At 39.6% G+C, this 18,340-nt stretch overlaps 1 protein-coding gene across 1 annotated transcript; it reads right to left on the bottom strand.

Moving 5' to 3' along the window:
* Positions 1 to 3,214: 3,214 nt before the first annotated feature.
* On the bottom strand, positions 3,215 to 18,340 carry ASAH1 (N-acylsphingosine amidohydrolase 1). The gene is made up of 14 exons (XM_071743370.1): positions 18,063 to 18,340; positions 13,388 to 13,434; positions 13,096 to 13,186; positions 11,805 to 11,891; positions 10,748 to 10,826; positions 9,794 to 9,868; positions 9,065 to 9,110; positions 7,878 to 8,022; positions 6,639 to 6,693; positions 6,307 to 6,388; positions 5,575 to 5,706; positions 5,281 to 5,404; positions 4,677 to 4,733; positions 3,215 to 4,018 (listed from the first exon to the last, which is right to left on the bottom strand). Exons 1-14 carry the CDS (start codon positions 18,138 to 18,140, stop codon positions 3,929 to 3,931), a joined length of 1,188 nt encoding a protein of 395 aa, XP_071599471.1. The 5' UTR covers positions 18,141 to 18,340; the 3' UTR covers positions 3,215 to 3,928.

Here is an 18,340-nt window from a genome sequence, read left to right as displayed (position 1 = left end):
CTCATCAGGTTCTTTTCTGCCCAGCTTTCCAGCATACCCAGTTCACACTGGATGACAGCACAACCCTCTGGACTGCCAGCCAACCTCCCAACTTTGTATCATCAGCAGACTTGCTGAGGATACACTCTGTCCCCTCCTCCCTCCTCCAGGTCGCTGATGAACAGTCCAGCTGATGATCTGTGGCACAAGCAGGTCTTTTGCCTGCTGTTGCCACTGAGGTGAAACCCAAGCTTTTTGTTCACATTTCTTTTTTCTTCAACGTGTAGCCCAAAGAGCTGGCTGTGTGAAGTTCGGACAGGTATTTGTCCAGGAGGGAGGAGCATTTTGCTGCTGTGGTACCTGTCCTAAGTTCTCAGCTGCTCCCTGCCAGTCCATAGTCCATCATGCCTGCTTGCTCCAGCTTGGCTTTTATTTACCCTTGCTGTTTCCCTTGCACATACTTTCCACGACATCTGTGGGTGCTGCTCTGGAGCTTCTGAAGCAAGGCCTTAAGTTGTAACTCACTCTAATGCAAACTCACTTGTGTTTGTGGCCCAAAACTACTGCTTGATTTTGATAGAATCAAATTTCTTTTCTAGATTTACACTCCTCACTAGCAGCCAACATTTTGCCTTTTGACATGGGAGATGCCATTCTTTCTTCCTCTGAAGTGGTATGAGGCTTCACTGCCTGGCTTTTTGAAGCTGTAGATGTGTAATATTTTCTTGGCAAAGTGACATTCTTTTGCATTTAAAAGCCAGCACCCAAACAAATGCTTTGTCTTTCATGTAAAATTTAATAAAGTTCAGAATAAACTGGATTAACTCTTTGTATTTACATTAACAGTAAAAATCTGCTGGAGGCTAAAATACTGAGGTTGTTCTTCAGTGAACCAGACTCCGCAGTAATAATAAAAAGGTATGTTTGTCTTGTTGCTTACATATATTTTTTTTTTCAACCATTTGATGTTTTTCTCCAAAACAAAACTAGGAATGCTGTGTAAATCTCTTACTTAAACTCTACTGACCTGGGGAAAAGAATAAACCTAAAAAAAAAATTAAAACAAAATAAATTTGGGTACCTCAACTCTGTGTACAGCAAATGAATACCCATTTCTTTCTTTGTGTTATTTTTTTTTAATTAAGTCACAAAGTTGCCACCAGCTGAATACATATTACTTCAGTGGAATGGTCTTAGCTTCCATGACAATGCCTTGGGCAGCAGAAGCAGGGAGAGGCAGTAAATTGATGTTAAAAAATATATGTCTCTATCTATAACAAGAGCAAATGAATCTTTTTCTCGGGCTCATGAAGACCTTCAGAACAAGTGCTTTCAGAACTGGCAGGTGAAGTTTAATTCAATAAACTATTAATCACTTTCACCACTTCTGTATTAAGGCAGGGGCAGTAAGACATAGCTGTTGGGGGGGTTTTGTTTTTAAATGTCTTTGTTTATTTTAGTTGATAGCAGGCACATGCAGTCATGCCCTGGACAGACACCCGTGGGATTTGGCTGTGCTTTTGCAATTGTAAAGCAATTTCCAATGTGGAAATGTGGACTGTCTTGCACAAGGGGCATACCAAAAGCTCATTAGTTAATGACTGTAAATAGTCGACACTGCTTTGCTCCACATTTGCTAAAGTGGGACAGGACTAAGTAAGCAAGTACAGTCACTATTTATTTTTAAATGACAAAGTAATTTGATTATGGCTGTTATGCAACTAATTCCAACTAAATCTGAACAACCTCCTACCAGACTAAGGTGCAAACTCAGGAGTACATGATGTGCCCTTCACTGTAACAACTGACTTAATTTAACTGTTTTGTATGAATCACAAGTCCCAGAAACTGCATTTCACACCACGCAGGCATTTTTCCTTAATATAAATCATGCTGCTATGTTGATTTTGTTTTACCTAGGTTCAATGTTCACAACAGAGAGTAAAAGTGGAATCATCCTAACATGCTTCTGCTTGCATACTTCAGTTCAAAACAGTCCATGAGCAACTAGACTAGCCTTTTGTTAACAACAGTTTAAACGCTGGGATGCTGATTTTTCTGTGCTCTTAATGTGTCAGTGCTTTATACCCCCATTTGAATTGCGACTTGCTGTGCTACTACAGGCACTGATCTAAGGCCAAAACCATAATTTTCTTCAAACAGTAGCTGTGTTTCTTTATCAGCTGCTACAGTTGTTTGGCAAATAGCATTTATCTTGTTTCTGCTTCTTTCAATGTTGATGGAGAGAGAGCCTCCAATACCCACAGAATCTGCTGTAAGCTGGTAACCTCCTTACTGAAGCAAGGAATCATTAAAGGTTATCTATTAATATTTCTTTCAGAAAAAGAAGCAATACTAAATAAAACTCAGCCAGTGATACTTGGATGAAAGCTGACTTTGTATCTCTGACTTAAGGGCAATAACTTGTTTCCCTTTCTGTAGACTTCTTAGTGTTAAATTTGCAATTATTATTTTTTTTAAAACTTGTAGTAGCCTTTACTGTTTGGAAAAGGAAACTGTTGTATAGTCCGTTCTGAACTTCTGCACTACACTAATAACTGTTCTACATGTCCCGGCCATCAGGAATCCCACTGTGACTGGATGTCAGGAACTTGCAGGCTAGAATGCCTCATGGCAATAGTGTCACACCAGACAGACAGTAAACACTTCCCTTACACAAGTGTGAACTTTGAATTAATGACTTAATGGGAATATGAATAGCACCTCTTCCCTAGGGTGGTTAAAAAAAGATTACATGTGAACCACCACATCTATCAGCCCCTAAGCCTACTCTCCTGTGCCTTCCCTTTGCATGGCATAAAACACAAGAGTTTGCCCTGGAAAGCAGTGCCAGCAATGCAGGCAAAACTACTGCCTTCTGCATTATCTGCTTCCCAGGCAACGAGGGTGCCTGTACTTCACCCTATTTTTAAAGGATCTTTACTTTCTTAATTTGAATTATGGCCAATATTGTAGTCTCACTTGGCTTCTAATCCCACATTTCAAAAACCAATATACCAGACAAAATCGCCTTAAACAACTCAATCACTATCAGTAGTTGGTTAACTTCACATGTCAGTTTAAGAAGTAGATAAGGTTTTAGACACTTCAAATCAGCCTATTCGGACGAGAATGCCCTTTCTGGCATGTGATAAATAACATGCATGGTGTCATCCACTGAGCTATGGGATCAGTACATGTATTCTTTGGTCAAAGAAAGTAGTTCTTAGGAATATTTATTGTATTAGTATTTATTTTTTTTTGAGACAACAGAAAAATCTGTATTAAAAAAAAAAGTTTGTTAACAGGCCAAGAAAGAGTTTCAGCAAATATCTATAAATCAGTGAACAGACATCTTTTTGGCTCTGATCTCGGTCTAGGTATTCCCCCAGGACCTTGCTTCTGTGACTAAGTATGACACTTGGGAGTTTATTTTATAACAAGACATCTTAGACATATCCTCATATTGGACCAGAACATGAGCAATTGATTCTAAGTGCTTAGAAAAGAGATATAGAATGGTATTGTTCCAGGTGGCCTCCTTATACCAAATACTTTTTAATGCTTGGTAGATATTTTAATCTAAAAAAACTCAATTAAACACAAAAAAACCAAACCCACAAACCAACAGCAAACCAAACCAAGAATACTGTTAAGTCTGAAGAGATCTAGGGCTAACTGCTGAACTCCTGTGGCAGAAATGGCTGAAGTCAAACCAGACATACATTAGCATACATTTCTTGTCAGCAGAATCTCATCAGTAATTAGAAAGCATAAAAGTCCAGTGTGAGATAGTCCTCTGTCGTTAGAAGCTCTCTGATATTCCCATATAGCCATTAGATTTCTGAAGAAAGGAGTTAGGCTGAGAAATTGTTTTCCAGGAAGTATTTTTTCTTGGAGGACCCCAATTCAGACAAGGAGATGCTTCCAACATAGGAACCGTACAGGGCTACCAAGGACTACATGGATCTGGGCACTCCCGCAGGTAAGTCTCTGTGTGGCCTCCATACACCTCCATCAGTGTGGTGCACACAGTCAGCTAACAGGCAGGTGGGAGGAAGAAGAAGGGAAAAAAAAAAAAAAAGAGCCTCAATACAGCAACTAGTAAAAAAACTATTCTGGTATTAGCTGAATGGCTCAACTAAAATGAGCATTTATCTTACTTAGTCAGCATGAAGACCTTGTGTCCCCAGCCAGGAATGCTGCCTTCACTTAATTTTGTAACTAAAATTTTATCATTCAAAAACTCTTCTTACCCCTTTAGTCTTTTACACCAAAACCTCAAGTTCAGACTACAATATCTTCTGTTGTAAGAATGTGCCTGCAGTGTGCCTACCCCATTGTTTCATCATACTTCTAAAGGCAAATATCACAGGTTAATTCAGGCTAGAACAGTCCTTGAGGCGTCTGTAGTGCAAATGCTGCCTCAAACCAGAGCCAGCTATGATGGGAGAGCTTAGGCTACTTGGAGCTTTAAAGCTGTAGAAAAAAAACAGCTGGAAAACAGCTATTCCAGCAATTGCATTTTGCTTTTACAAAGTAACATGGAATTTGGTTAAGTTCAATGTGCATGTTTAGGTTTGACCTAAACCCTTCCCCCCAAATATACCCACGGTGACCTCCTCCTTAGATGTACAAGAGCTAGTGGTCTGCCCCCACTCCTCATTCTAAACATTCAGAAAAATCAGAAGCATTACCTTATTGAGAACAGGCTTTGTGGAGAGAACATCATAAATTCTTGGTAAGGAGATGTTCTGAAAGAAAATAATACATGGATGTCAAAGGACATTAACCTGTTAGTGTAAATGCTGAAAACAGTAATTTTTTTACTGCTCAATTAGATAATCAGAAAAAGCTTTAGGCATACACTACATCCATATATCTTGAGATCAGAGGAAAATTGGTGGCAAAATCTTGAGCAGACCAGATCTCAGTACCCCATGGGACACTTGAGTGTCAAGTATTTGCTGCCTACAGTGTGTATTCCAATTTCACAGGTGACAAACAGCTCAGGAAACAATTAAGACCTCTCTCAAAGTATCTCCAGGCTTATCCCCCTGCACATGCAGCTGCAGAAAATGCTTGCAAGAAACCAACTTAGAGGAAGAGAAAGCCATTTGTGTAAAGAGCCAGCTGGTACTTTGTTACCCATGAGCACAGACAAACTGTCACAAAACCACTAGCCACTTCAGCCATTACAGCTGTGCCTGGGAATGCCCTGAATGCTCCTGGCTGTGTCAAAACATTACTGTCACTTGGGAGCTTCTAGACAGCCAGATCAGGTATGTGGAGGATGTTTACCTCTTGCATAGTTTGGTTCAGGCACTTCATTGCAGGTACTCTACGATTATCCAAGATTAGTGGAGGCTTCCAGCGATCATAATTTGTTTCTAACACGTACCATGTGCCCTTCTTGATGTCAAGGCTGGAAAAGAGGCATACATTTGTGGCGTTTTTCTAAGCTTGTTGTGGTATTTTACAGTGATGCTGAAGAACTAAGTACAACAGGAGTTGAAAGAAACACAGGACACAATTATTGGTGGAACCTGTCCTCTTCTGGAAGGCTCCACTGACTGTCAGGCCAGGCATACTCACTCCCAGATATCCAGACTAGCTGTCCTGGAACGAGTTATCACACATCCTTCTCCAGAATTTTTTCCACCCAGTATAAAGTAAGCTGGAGCCAGCAGCCTTGTTTTTGACAGCTTGTCTTTTGCATCTTGATAACTGCAGGTAAAAAAAAGTAGTGTTTGAGTATCAAATGCTATAAAAGATTCAACTACTTAAGAATGAGTTTCACTGATCCAGGAAAAGTCTGGGTACTTACACCTTTCTTCCCCTTTCATGCATATACGAGGAGATTGTATCAGAAGGAAGAAACATGTTTAATCAAAGTTCCTCCACTCACTTTGTACTTAAAATTTGTTGAGAGGTGCTATCTGCACTTTTTCTACATTTACAACAGGAATAAAATTATGACGTGCTGTATCATATCCCAACTAATTCATTCACTGCATGAGAGATGTGTTTTTGTTTACTTCCTGTAATATACCTGCTGGATGTGTTTTCATGCTGTTGGGCATTCAGATGCCAACAGGATTATTACAAAACAAAAATCTAAGAAAATAATTTGAGGCATTGTAAAGAGATCAAGTGTGATGCCTCCCTCCTGCTCCAGAGTACCAGAAAAATCAGCACTATTTAATGTTAAGGCTTCTAGAAAGATATCTGTATCATTAGATACTATGCTTACAAATAGAGCATTCAGGCCAACTGGAAGCAAAGCAGGTTAAAGCAGCAGAATATATAGACAGGAGGTGGGAATACCTTGTAGCATTCTCTAATACTGTTCTTGTAAGAAAACCCATCCACATACCATCTCTTCTGCCAAGAAACCATTCAAAGATACCTGCAAGATATTACTTGTTACAATAAGTACTTTTCAGGAATTCTATTTTTCACTCATGCTATTCTAAATTTCACAGGCTTTAAAATTAACTGTGTTTTATCATACTCATCTGTGTTTTATCATACTCATGATTTGTATGTCTGTTTATTAAGGTAAATGGTTACGTAATAATACTTTTAATAAGGTAACTGGTAAGACCATGGCCTGGAAAATTTGTACAGAAATAAGGGAAGAAATGAGCTTTACTCACCAACATAGCCACCATCAAGGCTGAAACGCTCATTCATTGTCAGAGTGAACAAGTCCTAAAAAGCATAAAACAAGTCAAACTTCATTGATCACCAGCCCAGTAATAAGTAAAAGGCATCAATGCAATTTACATGCCAAATGAGTTTCTTGTTTGTAGACTCTTTCCCTTTGAGAAATAGGCTACAAAATCAAGCCTGTGTGGAGAATAATCTAATTTATCATGACCTGAGTAAGCTGAAACAATACTTCATAGCCTTCTAACCTGGCACAGCTATCCAGCATGCTTTTATGCTGACCAAGTCAAGCCTGTGGCCATTTTTCTCTTGGCCCTTGTTGCATCACTGAATTGCCATTTTACTTCCCCTGACACATGTAACCTTCTTATGACACCTCTGGGTACTATTCTAGTTTTAAGGCAGATTTTAAGTCCCAGTGCTAAGTACATTCTGATCTGTTACTGCTGTCCAGGTGGGAACACAGCTGTATGCAACTTAAGCTGTGCTACTTGCAACAGGCAATTCAAACTCAAATCCCAATCTTCTCCAACCAGTGTTTTTTTTCAGAGGAAAGTGGAATTCAGGTACATTGAATCATTTTCAGAATACACTCTCCCCAATTTACCTGAATGGAAGAAAAAAATAAAATGGATTGAATGCTAGGATTTATGACAGAAATGCTCTTCTATGAAAAGAACTGCCTGCAATAGAAGATAAAGGCAGAGCATGTAGTAAAGGAGAAGCTGTGGTAAACTTGAAACCCTGGCATAGTTCTGCTAGTTTTTCAGATGTAGACAAAATCCAGGGTTCAGGTGCCTATCAAAAAATAAAATACAAAAATATCTTGCAGTGTAGGACACCTTTTTGAAGAAAGACTGGAGAAAGAACTGGAACAGCACACATGTGCTGTTTCACCTCTGGGATCACAGTGGATCTGTCTGCTAGCAAGAGACTCCAACCACTTGACCCTTTATAGTCACTCCTGTTCATGTTCACAATTCAACATTGTTTTTAAGAATTATCCAAATATAAATATTTCATTTAGGCCATCTCCTCTTACAATGAAGAGTGCCACATTTTTTTGCTTTTACCTCTCTTCAAATAGCTACACTGTGTACCAGAAAAATTAAGAGAGTGTTTATAAATACCTCAAGACCTCAAGACAGAGGCTGAAAGCAGAAAAAGCTACATCTTAAGTCTGAAGCATTATCAACAATCTGACAAGCCCTCCTCCCCATACTTACTGGTTTGACTCCAGACACCATGCCTATGTATCCTGCAAAATTTGTGGACTTGAATACTGTTTTGTTGTTTCTCTGGAAGTCCAAGTTGACCACTATAGGCTTCAGCTCCCGAGTTATAGTCCAGGAATTATTTTTAACATCCCACCTGCAGAGGACAGTGCAGTGTTTGAAATCTCCTTCCCTTTCTAGCTTTTAAAACTTCCCTTCCCAGTACACAGATTTCCCTTGTGTGATGCCCATCCTCTGATCCTTCTCACATCAGACAGCATCACTGCTCAGTAGGTACCTGAGCAGCACAAGCAAGGTACAACTAGGAAGCCTGAACACATAGGCAGTCGATGACAAGAACCAAGTTTTGGTGGAAACAGGTTCTGGGAACAGCTTTGAAAAGTTGCCTTAATTTTCAGGTAGCATGTTCTTGGTATTTCTGACAAGTGGGAGAAGTTCAACACAAGCCAAAACAAGAGACAGGAGGAGTTGCAGTTGAGAGCATTTCAATTTTTGATAAGCATAGGATCTTGAATTTAATGAAGATGAATATTTAAATTCCATCTGGGTATTGAGAGTCATCTGGAGGAGTGACATTACAAAATACAGTGGGGCAGTAAAAGCAAACACTGAACTACCTGATCATGAGGAATGAAATTAGAACTAAAAGAAAATCCAGTACTGGGTAATAAACTACAGAGTTTGTATCCAAATGAATAATAATGTTAGATCAGTGGAATACAGATCTCTGTACAGATACTCTCCTGAGTAGAACTTATGAATGATGGGAAGTGCCAGTAGAGAACTTCCAATCAACCACAAAAACAAGACCAAACCCACATTTCACTGCATACACTGAAGTTGATGCTTCTGTCCCATCATGTAAAAACCAGATATACTGTGCCTCAGAGATGAAGTTACATGGACCATTCTTTGGCTTGGGACAGCTCTAACTGGAACTAAGAAAACATGATGTAACTCCGAACACAACTTTATCTATAAAGTCCTTCCCAACAAGACTGGAGCAGTGTGACATAAGATCAGCACAACCCCTGCTTGGTTTAACCTTTTTTCACATCATGCAATGCAGAATTACATGTCACTGTCTCAACTTCATCCAATTTCTCATTTAGGCTCTAAGAATGCATGTAGAAATTTCAAGTTCAGCTAGCTTTTTCTTTGTTGAAAAAGAGACTTACCCAAGAAAGAGTCCAAAATCCAAGTTTCTGGCATGATACAGTTTCCCTACATAAAAAAAATGTATTTTTTTAAAGAGAGCAACATGAACTGCAGCTTAGAAAACCAGAAAATGAGTAAGCACAAAAAATATTGGGGTTTTTTAGTTCAGAGAAATCTGTTGCCATAACTAAAATAATCTTGTATACTGCAGTCCCTCTCGGCCTCAGATGCTTTCTGTATTAATTTAATGCAATGGTAACACCTTGAACTTCCTCTAAAAATGAGATGATTGTAAGGCATCTGAGAGTCCTTCAAAAATTTCCTAAGCTGGAACAGGTGCAGACGAAGGAATGAGTAGGTGAATGAGAGAGTCTTTCTTAAAATTTTCTGTAGCACAATACTTGTGTGATATCTAGACACTAAATGCAAAATGGATTGCATTAGAATCCCTCATGCCACTGCCAAAGTATCAAGTGTCTGGCTGGTGTTTCTTTCTCCTAGAAAAACAAAGCTAAACACTACCTATTTAAAACAACAAAAAACACAAACCAGTCTTTGAAAGTATTTTTTTTTTTACCTGAGACACCTGTGACCTCTTATTGCCTTCCAAAGGAAGACCTCTGAATTCACTGCTCTTAGTGTCTTCTACTAGAGCTTCTTGGCTGCAGTTGAGGACTGTGTTTGCATAACTAAGGTGAACCTTGTTCAAAGTAAGAGAAAACTGTTAACACTTTTCTGGGTTGCATTACCTGTTTTATCTTCCGCCACGATTGATGTACATACAGTAAAAATTTCATAAAAGATGTTAAAAATAACAATTTCCCCTAGAACAAAAAGAAACAAAGTTCAATAATTTGGAACTTTTGTCATGAAAATTAAAAAATGGTTAGGAAAAAAGCCTACTGCAGAGTTCAATATTTGGTAACATTTATCTTATTAATTTCTGTTTAATCTCATTTGATCTTTGAAATGACTGATTCAACTAAATCAAGAGCTTCCTGACAGGCAAACAGGAGTAGAATCCCTTGTTCTTCTATCTTAACATACAGAAAGCTGACAGTAATTGCTACATCCTCCTCTGGAAACTTTAAAACAAGCTGTAAAGTTCACTTTAAAGAAGAAAGGTGCTATATGTACCACTATTCCCATATATAAGAGCTGCTGACTACCACCAGCTCCTGTATGAAGGAAGCAGTGGAAGCAGATGTGTCTTCTTCTCTGTCTCAGTTCTGGAAGGATTCAGTGTCTGCTTCTCATTGTTTTGCAGGGGGTATGCAAGCAAGGCAGGAGGATGTGGCAAGGATCACAAGGGAAAGAAAGCACAGGATGAAACTGAGCCTTCCCTTCTTGGTGTATCAAGAGCAAACACACAGCTGAATGGGAAACCAACAAGACTCAAGGATTCCCCCAAATTTCGGTGCACAGGAGACTCACTCAAGTTTGGAAAATTCAGAAGTGAGAAGGTTCATCTCTACAGAGACATCCCAGCCTGATGAAAGGTGTATGTGATTTATTGTCATTCCCCTCTAAAACACCGTTTCCATTTAGTGTGAGATGCCATTTACTGCTTTGTCTCCTTAATGAATTATTTCTTTGTCAAAGTCACAGATGACTATGACTATACTGCAGATTGGTACACATCCTAGTTGTAGTGAGTCTGAATTCCTGTTTTATCACTACATTAGAATGTTGGAAACTATTACCCAAAGGAATCCCAGATGAATTTGCGATCCCTTGAAGCTCTTCATTGAAAGGATAAGGAAGCGTGGCAGTCAGATGAGCCTGAAAGCAGAAGTCTTGTATGTTGTTCATGTGTGTTTTGTTAGTTAAAACAAACCTCTACCCAATAAGTAAATTTTTCTCACAACTATTAAATTGAATATTTAATTTCTCTGCAGCCTGTAAAACTTGAGGATGTTTGTAGAGTACTTGGAAGACAAGTACATACGTAAGGAAAGCAAAACCTATTACTTATCAAAATATTGACATGTGAGCCATGGAGATTAGCACAGTATCTTAACTATTGTTAGCAGCAATAGACAGAACAGACTGAAGTAGTACTTCTACATGTTAAGAGCTCAACTGGAACTGAGCTTGACGTCAGCCTTTAAGGGGATACCCAACTTTCACACATTGCTATGACTACCTGTGTATGCTGCTTCTACCTCAACCCCACTCAGGAACACAGGAATACAAATGAAGCAGTGGACAGCATGACCTGAGGCTGCTGTAAATAAAGATGGGGGACAGATTTGACCTTATGCTGTCTCTAGCACCACAGTGTTTTCTCTTGTCCTGACTCTATGCTAAAGCCTATTTTAACCAGAACCAAATTATTTCTTAAGGCAAAACCTGGTCAAAGTTGCCCCTGTAATCAGACACTTATAACAGTTGTCAAAACCTGATGTTATTCTACTGTTTAAAAAGACATGACAAAGAGTATCTCAGTGAGGTGTTTTGCTGCAATGATTATGTCAGCAGCACATATGTCTAGCATGACTAAGCCAAACTAGAAAAGATCTTACAAAACCAGAGGACAAAGAGACATGTGCGTTTTACATTTAATGGTTTCAGAGTAATTCAGAGAGGCAAGAAGGCAAAGTTTAGCCCAGAGAGCAAAATTCCAGAGTAACTCTTCAAAACAGCATTTTTGCTCTGGAATCGTAAGAATTACCATGCGAAATGTTCTTAACTGTAAAATTTTCTAATTTGGGTAGTCAGAGGATACAGTAATAAATTAAATAAGCTGAAAATACTTACAATTTTGTTATCCACTATGTCAACAACTTTGCCACTGGGGAAGAAGGTATTTACTATACTTTTAATATTCTGGACCACAGTCTTCAGCTAAAAAGAACAAAGGCTTTTATAGAATAGAAGATCTCGAGCATAAGAATTGCTAGAATTCTAACAGAAATCCTTCACATACTTTTTTAAGAAAAATATCTCATTGAAAAAAACCTGTATATAAAGAAAGTGGTAAATATGGTGTTCTTGGTGAGAAAAACATGCCAAGTTCCCCATTAAAGAGTCACTATTCAGGCTCTATTCAAATAAGTTTCTAGATTAGCTCCAACAAGTCTCCCTCTACCAGAGAGAACAAATTACAGGAAAAAGCCATAATTGTCTTCTGCTCCTTTGATCCCATATTAATGCTCCAAACTCTTCTATATTTACAAGTGTTAATTAAAAGCTCCTTGTTTAAACACTGATGTTCTTGAAGCCAACTGTAAAATTCTTATAAAAGTACATGCTTTCCATTCCTGATAGTGAATGGCCACAAACAGAATTCCACTCCATGTGATCTAAGTCCAAAGTACATGACAGATAAAGCCTCTTAGAATTAAAGGTGTGTCCCACTTGGAAAGCCCACCAGCTTAAATGAGACTTTTAAAACAAATATTATGGTGTAAGTAGAATTTGTCTGGCTTTCAGAGTTGAAAGTCCAAAGTCAGCAGGGATAGAGCAAAAATTCCAGGCTTTTCTTGAGAAATTAAGCATCAATTAATTCAATTTTCAGCAACCTTCAGAAGAACAGCGGTTCTAAGTAGCTTAAAACAGGTTTGAGTATTTAAAAATATTTCTACTATGTAAACTCCAGTGCTGCAACCATGAAAAGGGCAGGAAGTTCATGTCCCTCTTGCAGTTTCATCGTCCCATGCAGTGCCTTGAGAAGCTGGGATGCACAGAGCAGAAGGGACAGTGCCTCAGTTACACTTCAATTTACTGAAGCTGCCCTCTTGGTGTACTTCTCCCCCTTCATTCTGTATTACTTCATGACTAACATGCTTTGATAAATGAAAGCTTGTTTTATGCTCCACCTGTTTTCATTCCTCTACATCCCTCCACATCACCGGCCCTATACTTGATGCTTCAGCTCAAGAGTCAAACAGAACAAAAGTTTTACTCGAGCAACTATTTTGGTCTAGAATATAACAAAAAACTGAGCTAGAAATATTACCCCTTTCAGAGAATTTTAGCACAGGTATTCTGTTCTAAACCTTTTTTCATTATACCTACTAAGCTTCAAAGCAAGCTCTGCATTTCATACCTCTGTCTTTTTGTCGTGCATCAAGTCATCCCATCTTTTGCTGGGAGGTAAATCAAGATTTATGACATATGTGGGTACATTCCCTTTGAACCTGAAAGGTAAGGACCAGAGTTCAAATTTGAAGAAGGCTTTGAAAAAGCACTGGACAAAACAGGTGCTTCCCACCTGCAGCTAGCATTTTCTAGATCTACAACAGGAACAAATTACAAAAAAATAAAAAACCCCACCTGTTCAGACTTGCAAATTCCTACATTTCTGTAATTTGTTACATAAGTTGAATCAGATTACTTACGTTGGTCCTGAAGGAGGGTATGTTTTAGTCCTGCACTCCTCTCCATACTGTAAAGACAGCGAAACATTACTATGTAGTTTCTTTGTTAAAATACATTATTATTGTAGCAGACTTATTTTTGAATTAAACCTTTAAGACTAGTTAAATAATTCAATTCATGATAATTTGATAACAAAGGAAGGGAGAACCTTGGAAATATGGAAAGGCTACAGAGGAGAATTCAAGACATGGGAGAAAAATAGCAACTTCCCTACGCTGCCTGACAGGCCTTCAAAAAACTCCCCTAATATAGTACAAGGCAAGCATAAGTTTATGATAAATGCACAAACTCATTTTTAGTTAGCATGAGTCAGTAACAAGCATTTTAAAAGAATATTCTTTAGACAAATTCAGAAACCTTAAATCTCAGGATGGACCTGTTTGTCCCATTTGTTCAATCCATGATTTCATTTTATACCACCACTCATAATTATGCTCAGTGTTAAGTTTCATTTCCTAGCTGCAGCACAAAAAGCACAGTGAACTTTGGGCAAATTACTCAGCCAGAGGAATGAGCTATACTGCATGACTTCTCTTTATTTAGTGTGGAAAAGTGCTGCTGAACTGATGCTAAATAATCTGAGAGGTGTATTTCAGGAATACATCTAAAAACTGGTTCCCTTAATTCCTGTATGCATGGCTAGTTACCAACGAAAGTTTGTGACCACAATAAGGCATACCCACAGTGAATGCAAGGGTGTTTTCCCATCAGTTACATAAGGCATGTATATACACACATACATATGCATATCCAAGCCCCAATTATAATTGCATGTTTCACCCAGTGAAATACATGCAAATGCCTACTGGCAGCACTTATGCTTCCAGCCAGTTGAGCACAGACCAGACTTGGTCCCCGAGCTATCTGAGCAGATGAATAAGCTCCTGAGAGCACACTGTCCCACTAGGAAAAAAGGAAAGATACACATCTTCCCAGGAGTCCATGCAGAGGCTCCCGAGGCACAAGCATTCGGGATACAGAACAGAAAACATGGGGAATCTTCCATCACTTCCCCCGCTGCCCACCCTTGATTTCCAATATTTGTTTGGCTGCACTAATTAGATTACTATATTAGTCTGTCCTTACAATGAAACCTGGCTCCAATAAAAAAAGACCAGATCTCTAGCAGCTGTGTATCTGGGGCAAACAAAATAATGTACATGTCCTCCTTGGGCTAATTATTTTATGACTCTAATTGCATTATATGGTTTTGGTGCATTGATCTAGAAAACACCATATCTTACACAATGCCATGAACTTTAAGCAGTGGTATAATTTGTTACAACTGGAAACTGGAATTTTAAAGTGGGACTGGTTTCTGTGTGTTATCATGGTGTCTTTTTGTATTGTTTCCAGTAGCTGGGAGAAAGCAGGAGATTAATTTCATTTTTTTCCTACACTAGATGAAGGCACTGGACCAGAACCTCGATGCTTCCCAGATTTCACTGCATTGCATTTCCAGCCTCTGCACAGCTGGAACAGGAGGTCAAACACAAAAGGCCATTTAATTTCCAAAATGAGGAAGTTTCAAAACAAGGAGGGCTGGGCAGGATATCAGATGACTACTTAAGCAACAGAAGTCAGAGGCTTCATGCAAAGCCACACAAATTAATGCGATTGTCTTGAGACATTTTTCATGTCTCATGTTCTAATACTAAAATCAATTGGAAAAAAATTGCATTACACATACATCATACTACAGTGGGTGCAGAGATCTGGGCCTTAAGGAATCGTTTGCTGTCAAAATAAGCTTCTTAACAGATAAGGCCTGTAACTAAAAATTATCTGAAATGGACAAAAGTTCAGCTGACCAGTGTAGCCCATGCATGCACAGAGGAAATAGTAACAACCATGGAAACTGATTTCAGAGTATTTAAAATATGTTTATTAAGTGCTAAATGTTATGTCATTCCTGATGCTCTCCTCTGAGACTTTAGTCCTGAGATTTGCAGCTATTTTTGTCATCCTAACCCCTTGCAACCTAAGACACAAGATAGGTGGTGAAAGCAACAGTTAACCAAACAGTTAACCAAAGAGTTAAGGGAGAGATAAAATGTTCCCTCTTTCTATGTCAGTAATTTCAGACTTCTCACCTATCTATGTATAAAGCATGCTAAAAGAACCAGTAATTCCCCCAGAAGATCTGTACATCTTCCAGAACTGTTATCATTGATTGAGATATCTGAAGAAGGCCAATGTTATTAACAGGTTTTTTTTTTTCCAGGAAGCTATTACACCCTGGCACATTAGCAGTAATTAAAAAAAATTAAATTAATAAAAAATATTAATATAATAAAGTAATTAAAAAAAAAAAGTCAACCAGAAAAATATATTTTTTGGTCTTTTTTGCCTTTTTTAAATTTTAAAGCACAATCTCCTAATCTTCCAAACAAAAGATATTGTTAACTTTTGCAAACAGCTAAGGAGTAACTTTTGCAAACAGCAAACTTTTCTGACAAAGTTAAAAAAAAAAAAAAAAAAAAAAAAAAAAGTCACCTAAACACTTTTCTTACAGCAACAGAAAAGCCACCAGGCACTTTCCATCACTAGAATTTTAAAAAAACAGCTATAAGGTTGTTGCTGTGGTCAGTGAGACTGACACTGGAAGAGGGAAGAGGAATAATAAATGCTGCCCAAAGAGAAGCAGAAGCAGCTTGTCAACATGACAAGTCAGAGGTGGTCTCTCAGAAACAGCCAGCAGAAGCTGGCTCCAAACAGGAGACTGTTTGACTATAAATTTATTTTTCAAACATGCATTGAATGCCCTAAGAGGAATACAACTTGGATGGTAACAAAATACTTTTTCTTTTTTTTTTTTTTAAATATATATCACTTTTTACTAGTAGGTTTCATATTTTATTTTATGTACTGTTGACTTTCAAATCTGCTTGCAAATAAACACAATGCATGGCAGCATAGGATAAAAAAAAAAATAAATAGAAAATGATCTCTTTGAGGTATCAAATGTGTTTTCAAAGGCTAAGCACATGGCATTCAATCTCCTTCAGACAAATACTAGTTCCATTCATCATCTTTTGGTTTATGACCTCTAATCTAACATTCTTCTCTCTGCTCTTCCTCCCTTATGGAATTATGCCAATGCAGCGCTCTCTGTACTGCTGCAAAAGTCCCTGCACTATTCACCTTCTGAACATGGAAGTAAAAAGTACTCCTGCAGTGCTGAAGAAATGGGGACGGAGCCAATTTAAACTGCAGTTTGGACAAAAATTTCAGTATGGTTGAGGTGGTCTAACCAAAAGCTGAAGGGACTGGCAGTCTGCATCCCCAGGTTATAATTCATGGCATTTAGCTTCCTTTTTCTTTGTTAAGAAAAAGAACTCAACCTGCTGTATGTAAGAAGGCAACAATTACTGTTCATTCTCCAGCAAATGTTGCACCTCAGCACTTGAACCAAACCCAAAATATCCAAGGCTGATACCTGGCTGCACAGCAGCACAACCTGCAACCTGGCCACCAAGTGGATATTGTGCAAGTGCAAAGATGTACCAAGTGCAACCAAATACAAAATTAAGATTTAATGACAGACCTTGCTGATAGCTGTCAACTTCTCCCCCATTACACACCCAAAGCAGCTTTTGGCTAAAATTTTTAAGGTGTTCTCAGCTGGAGTTGGCTTATGGTGTTGGGAAGCCGCTCCTGTGGGGGAGGATGGGACTGGGTGCAAAGAATGCCTGTGTTGTCAGGATGCTAATGGAAATTGGATCATCCTGATACCCACAGACCTCCACAGTCCCCCAGTTGCAGTCCTTCCTGCAATTCCCCCCTCTCCCAAAACTCAATAAAATTTGCAAAGGAAAGTCTTCAGAAAAACACAAAAGAATATAGGAAAATATTAAATAAATAAAAATATTTAAAAATACAGTGCAGAAGAGTATTTTGGAATCTAGAGATACTTAAAAACCAGTCCTCTTCACAGAGGATGAGGAGTCAGCAGCTGAAGAGGTGACAGCCTGCCTTGCTGCTTCAGGAATACAAATACATCAGGTAGCAAGAGCAGATGTTTACTTGCCCAGGAGATGGAAACCATCCTATTCCAAATGACACACTACCGCCTCCTGACTCCACTATTCCACCGAAAACTAAATGCCTTACCAGGGTTATATGAAAAAAACCAACACAAAACCAAACAAAAAAATAACACCCCAAGCCCACCTGCTCTACGCTCCTCCCCTTGGGTGCACTAAATACGCCAAGAAGCTTCAAAAAGTCTACGTACTTTCAGCAAGCACTTTTTGACTTTTACTTCGAAAACTCACTATTTCGGTGCAATCTTACAACATTTGCCATATAGATGTACGTGAAACTGAGAGCAGGAATGAGTGAGGACTTGTAAAACACGCCCGATGAACACCAACACTCGTGGCCGCAGCCACGGCCGCGCCAGAGGAGCCATTTCCAAGTCTGTGAGGGGGGCCAAACGCTGCCTTAAACCCACACGCGTGGATTCCAAGTCACGCCTGGCCTCCTAAGTCTCGAAAACCGGCAGAAAACTTCCCCCTCCCACCCACCCGGTCCGCCGGAGCGGGCCCCACTGCCCCCCACCCCGCCTCTTCCGCCGGAGCGGGTCAGGGGGCGATCCGATCCTTCCCCTTCCCCCCCCGTCGCCATGCTCACCGGGTCCGGCGCCCAGACCAGCTGCGCCAAGACAAGCAGCGTGGCGGGTGGCAGCAGCGCCCGACCCCAGCTCGACATCCTCCTTCCCGGCTGGGCTCGGCTCGGCTCGGTTCGGCCCAGCGCTTCCCGGTGTGGCGGCCCACATGACACCGCCCCGCCCCGCCTAGCAAGGGGAGGGAGGCGATGGCGGTAGGGCCCTGCCGCCACCGCCCCGGACCTGCCGCCGACGCCCCGGCCCTAACGCCACCGCCCAGGCCTTACGGTCGCCGCAGAGACCT

Source organism: Heliangelus exortis, chromosome 4 (assembly GCF_036169615.1).
Source record: "Heliangelus exortis chromosome 4, bHelExo1.hap1, whole genome shotgun sequence".
Lineage (NCBI taxonomy): Eukaryota > Metazoa > Chordata > Aves > Apodiformes > Trochilidae > Heliangelus > Heliangelus exortis.
The sequence above is the reverse complement of the archived record's forward strand: the minus strand, read 5'-3'. Positions and strand labels throughout refer to the sequence as shown.

What these genes read in the sequence shown, in the direction of transcription:
- ASAH1 (XM_071743370.1), bottom strand. Translation starts at nt 18,140, where the DNA reads ATGTCGAGCTGGGGTCGGGCGCTGCTGCCACCCGCCACGCTGCTTGTC. An exon ending in TGGTCTGGGCGCCGGACCCG is followed by an intron (nt 13,435 to 18,062) that starts GTGAGCATGGCG and finishes CTGTCTTTACAG; the next exon opens with TATGGAGAGGAGTGCAGGAC. An exon ending in GTATTAGAGAATGCTACAAG is followed by an intron (nt 5,707 to 6,306) that starts GTATTCCCACCT and finishes TTTTACCTGCAG; the next exon opens with TTATCAAGATGCAAAAGACA.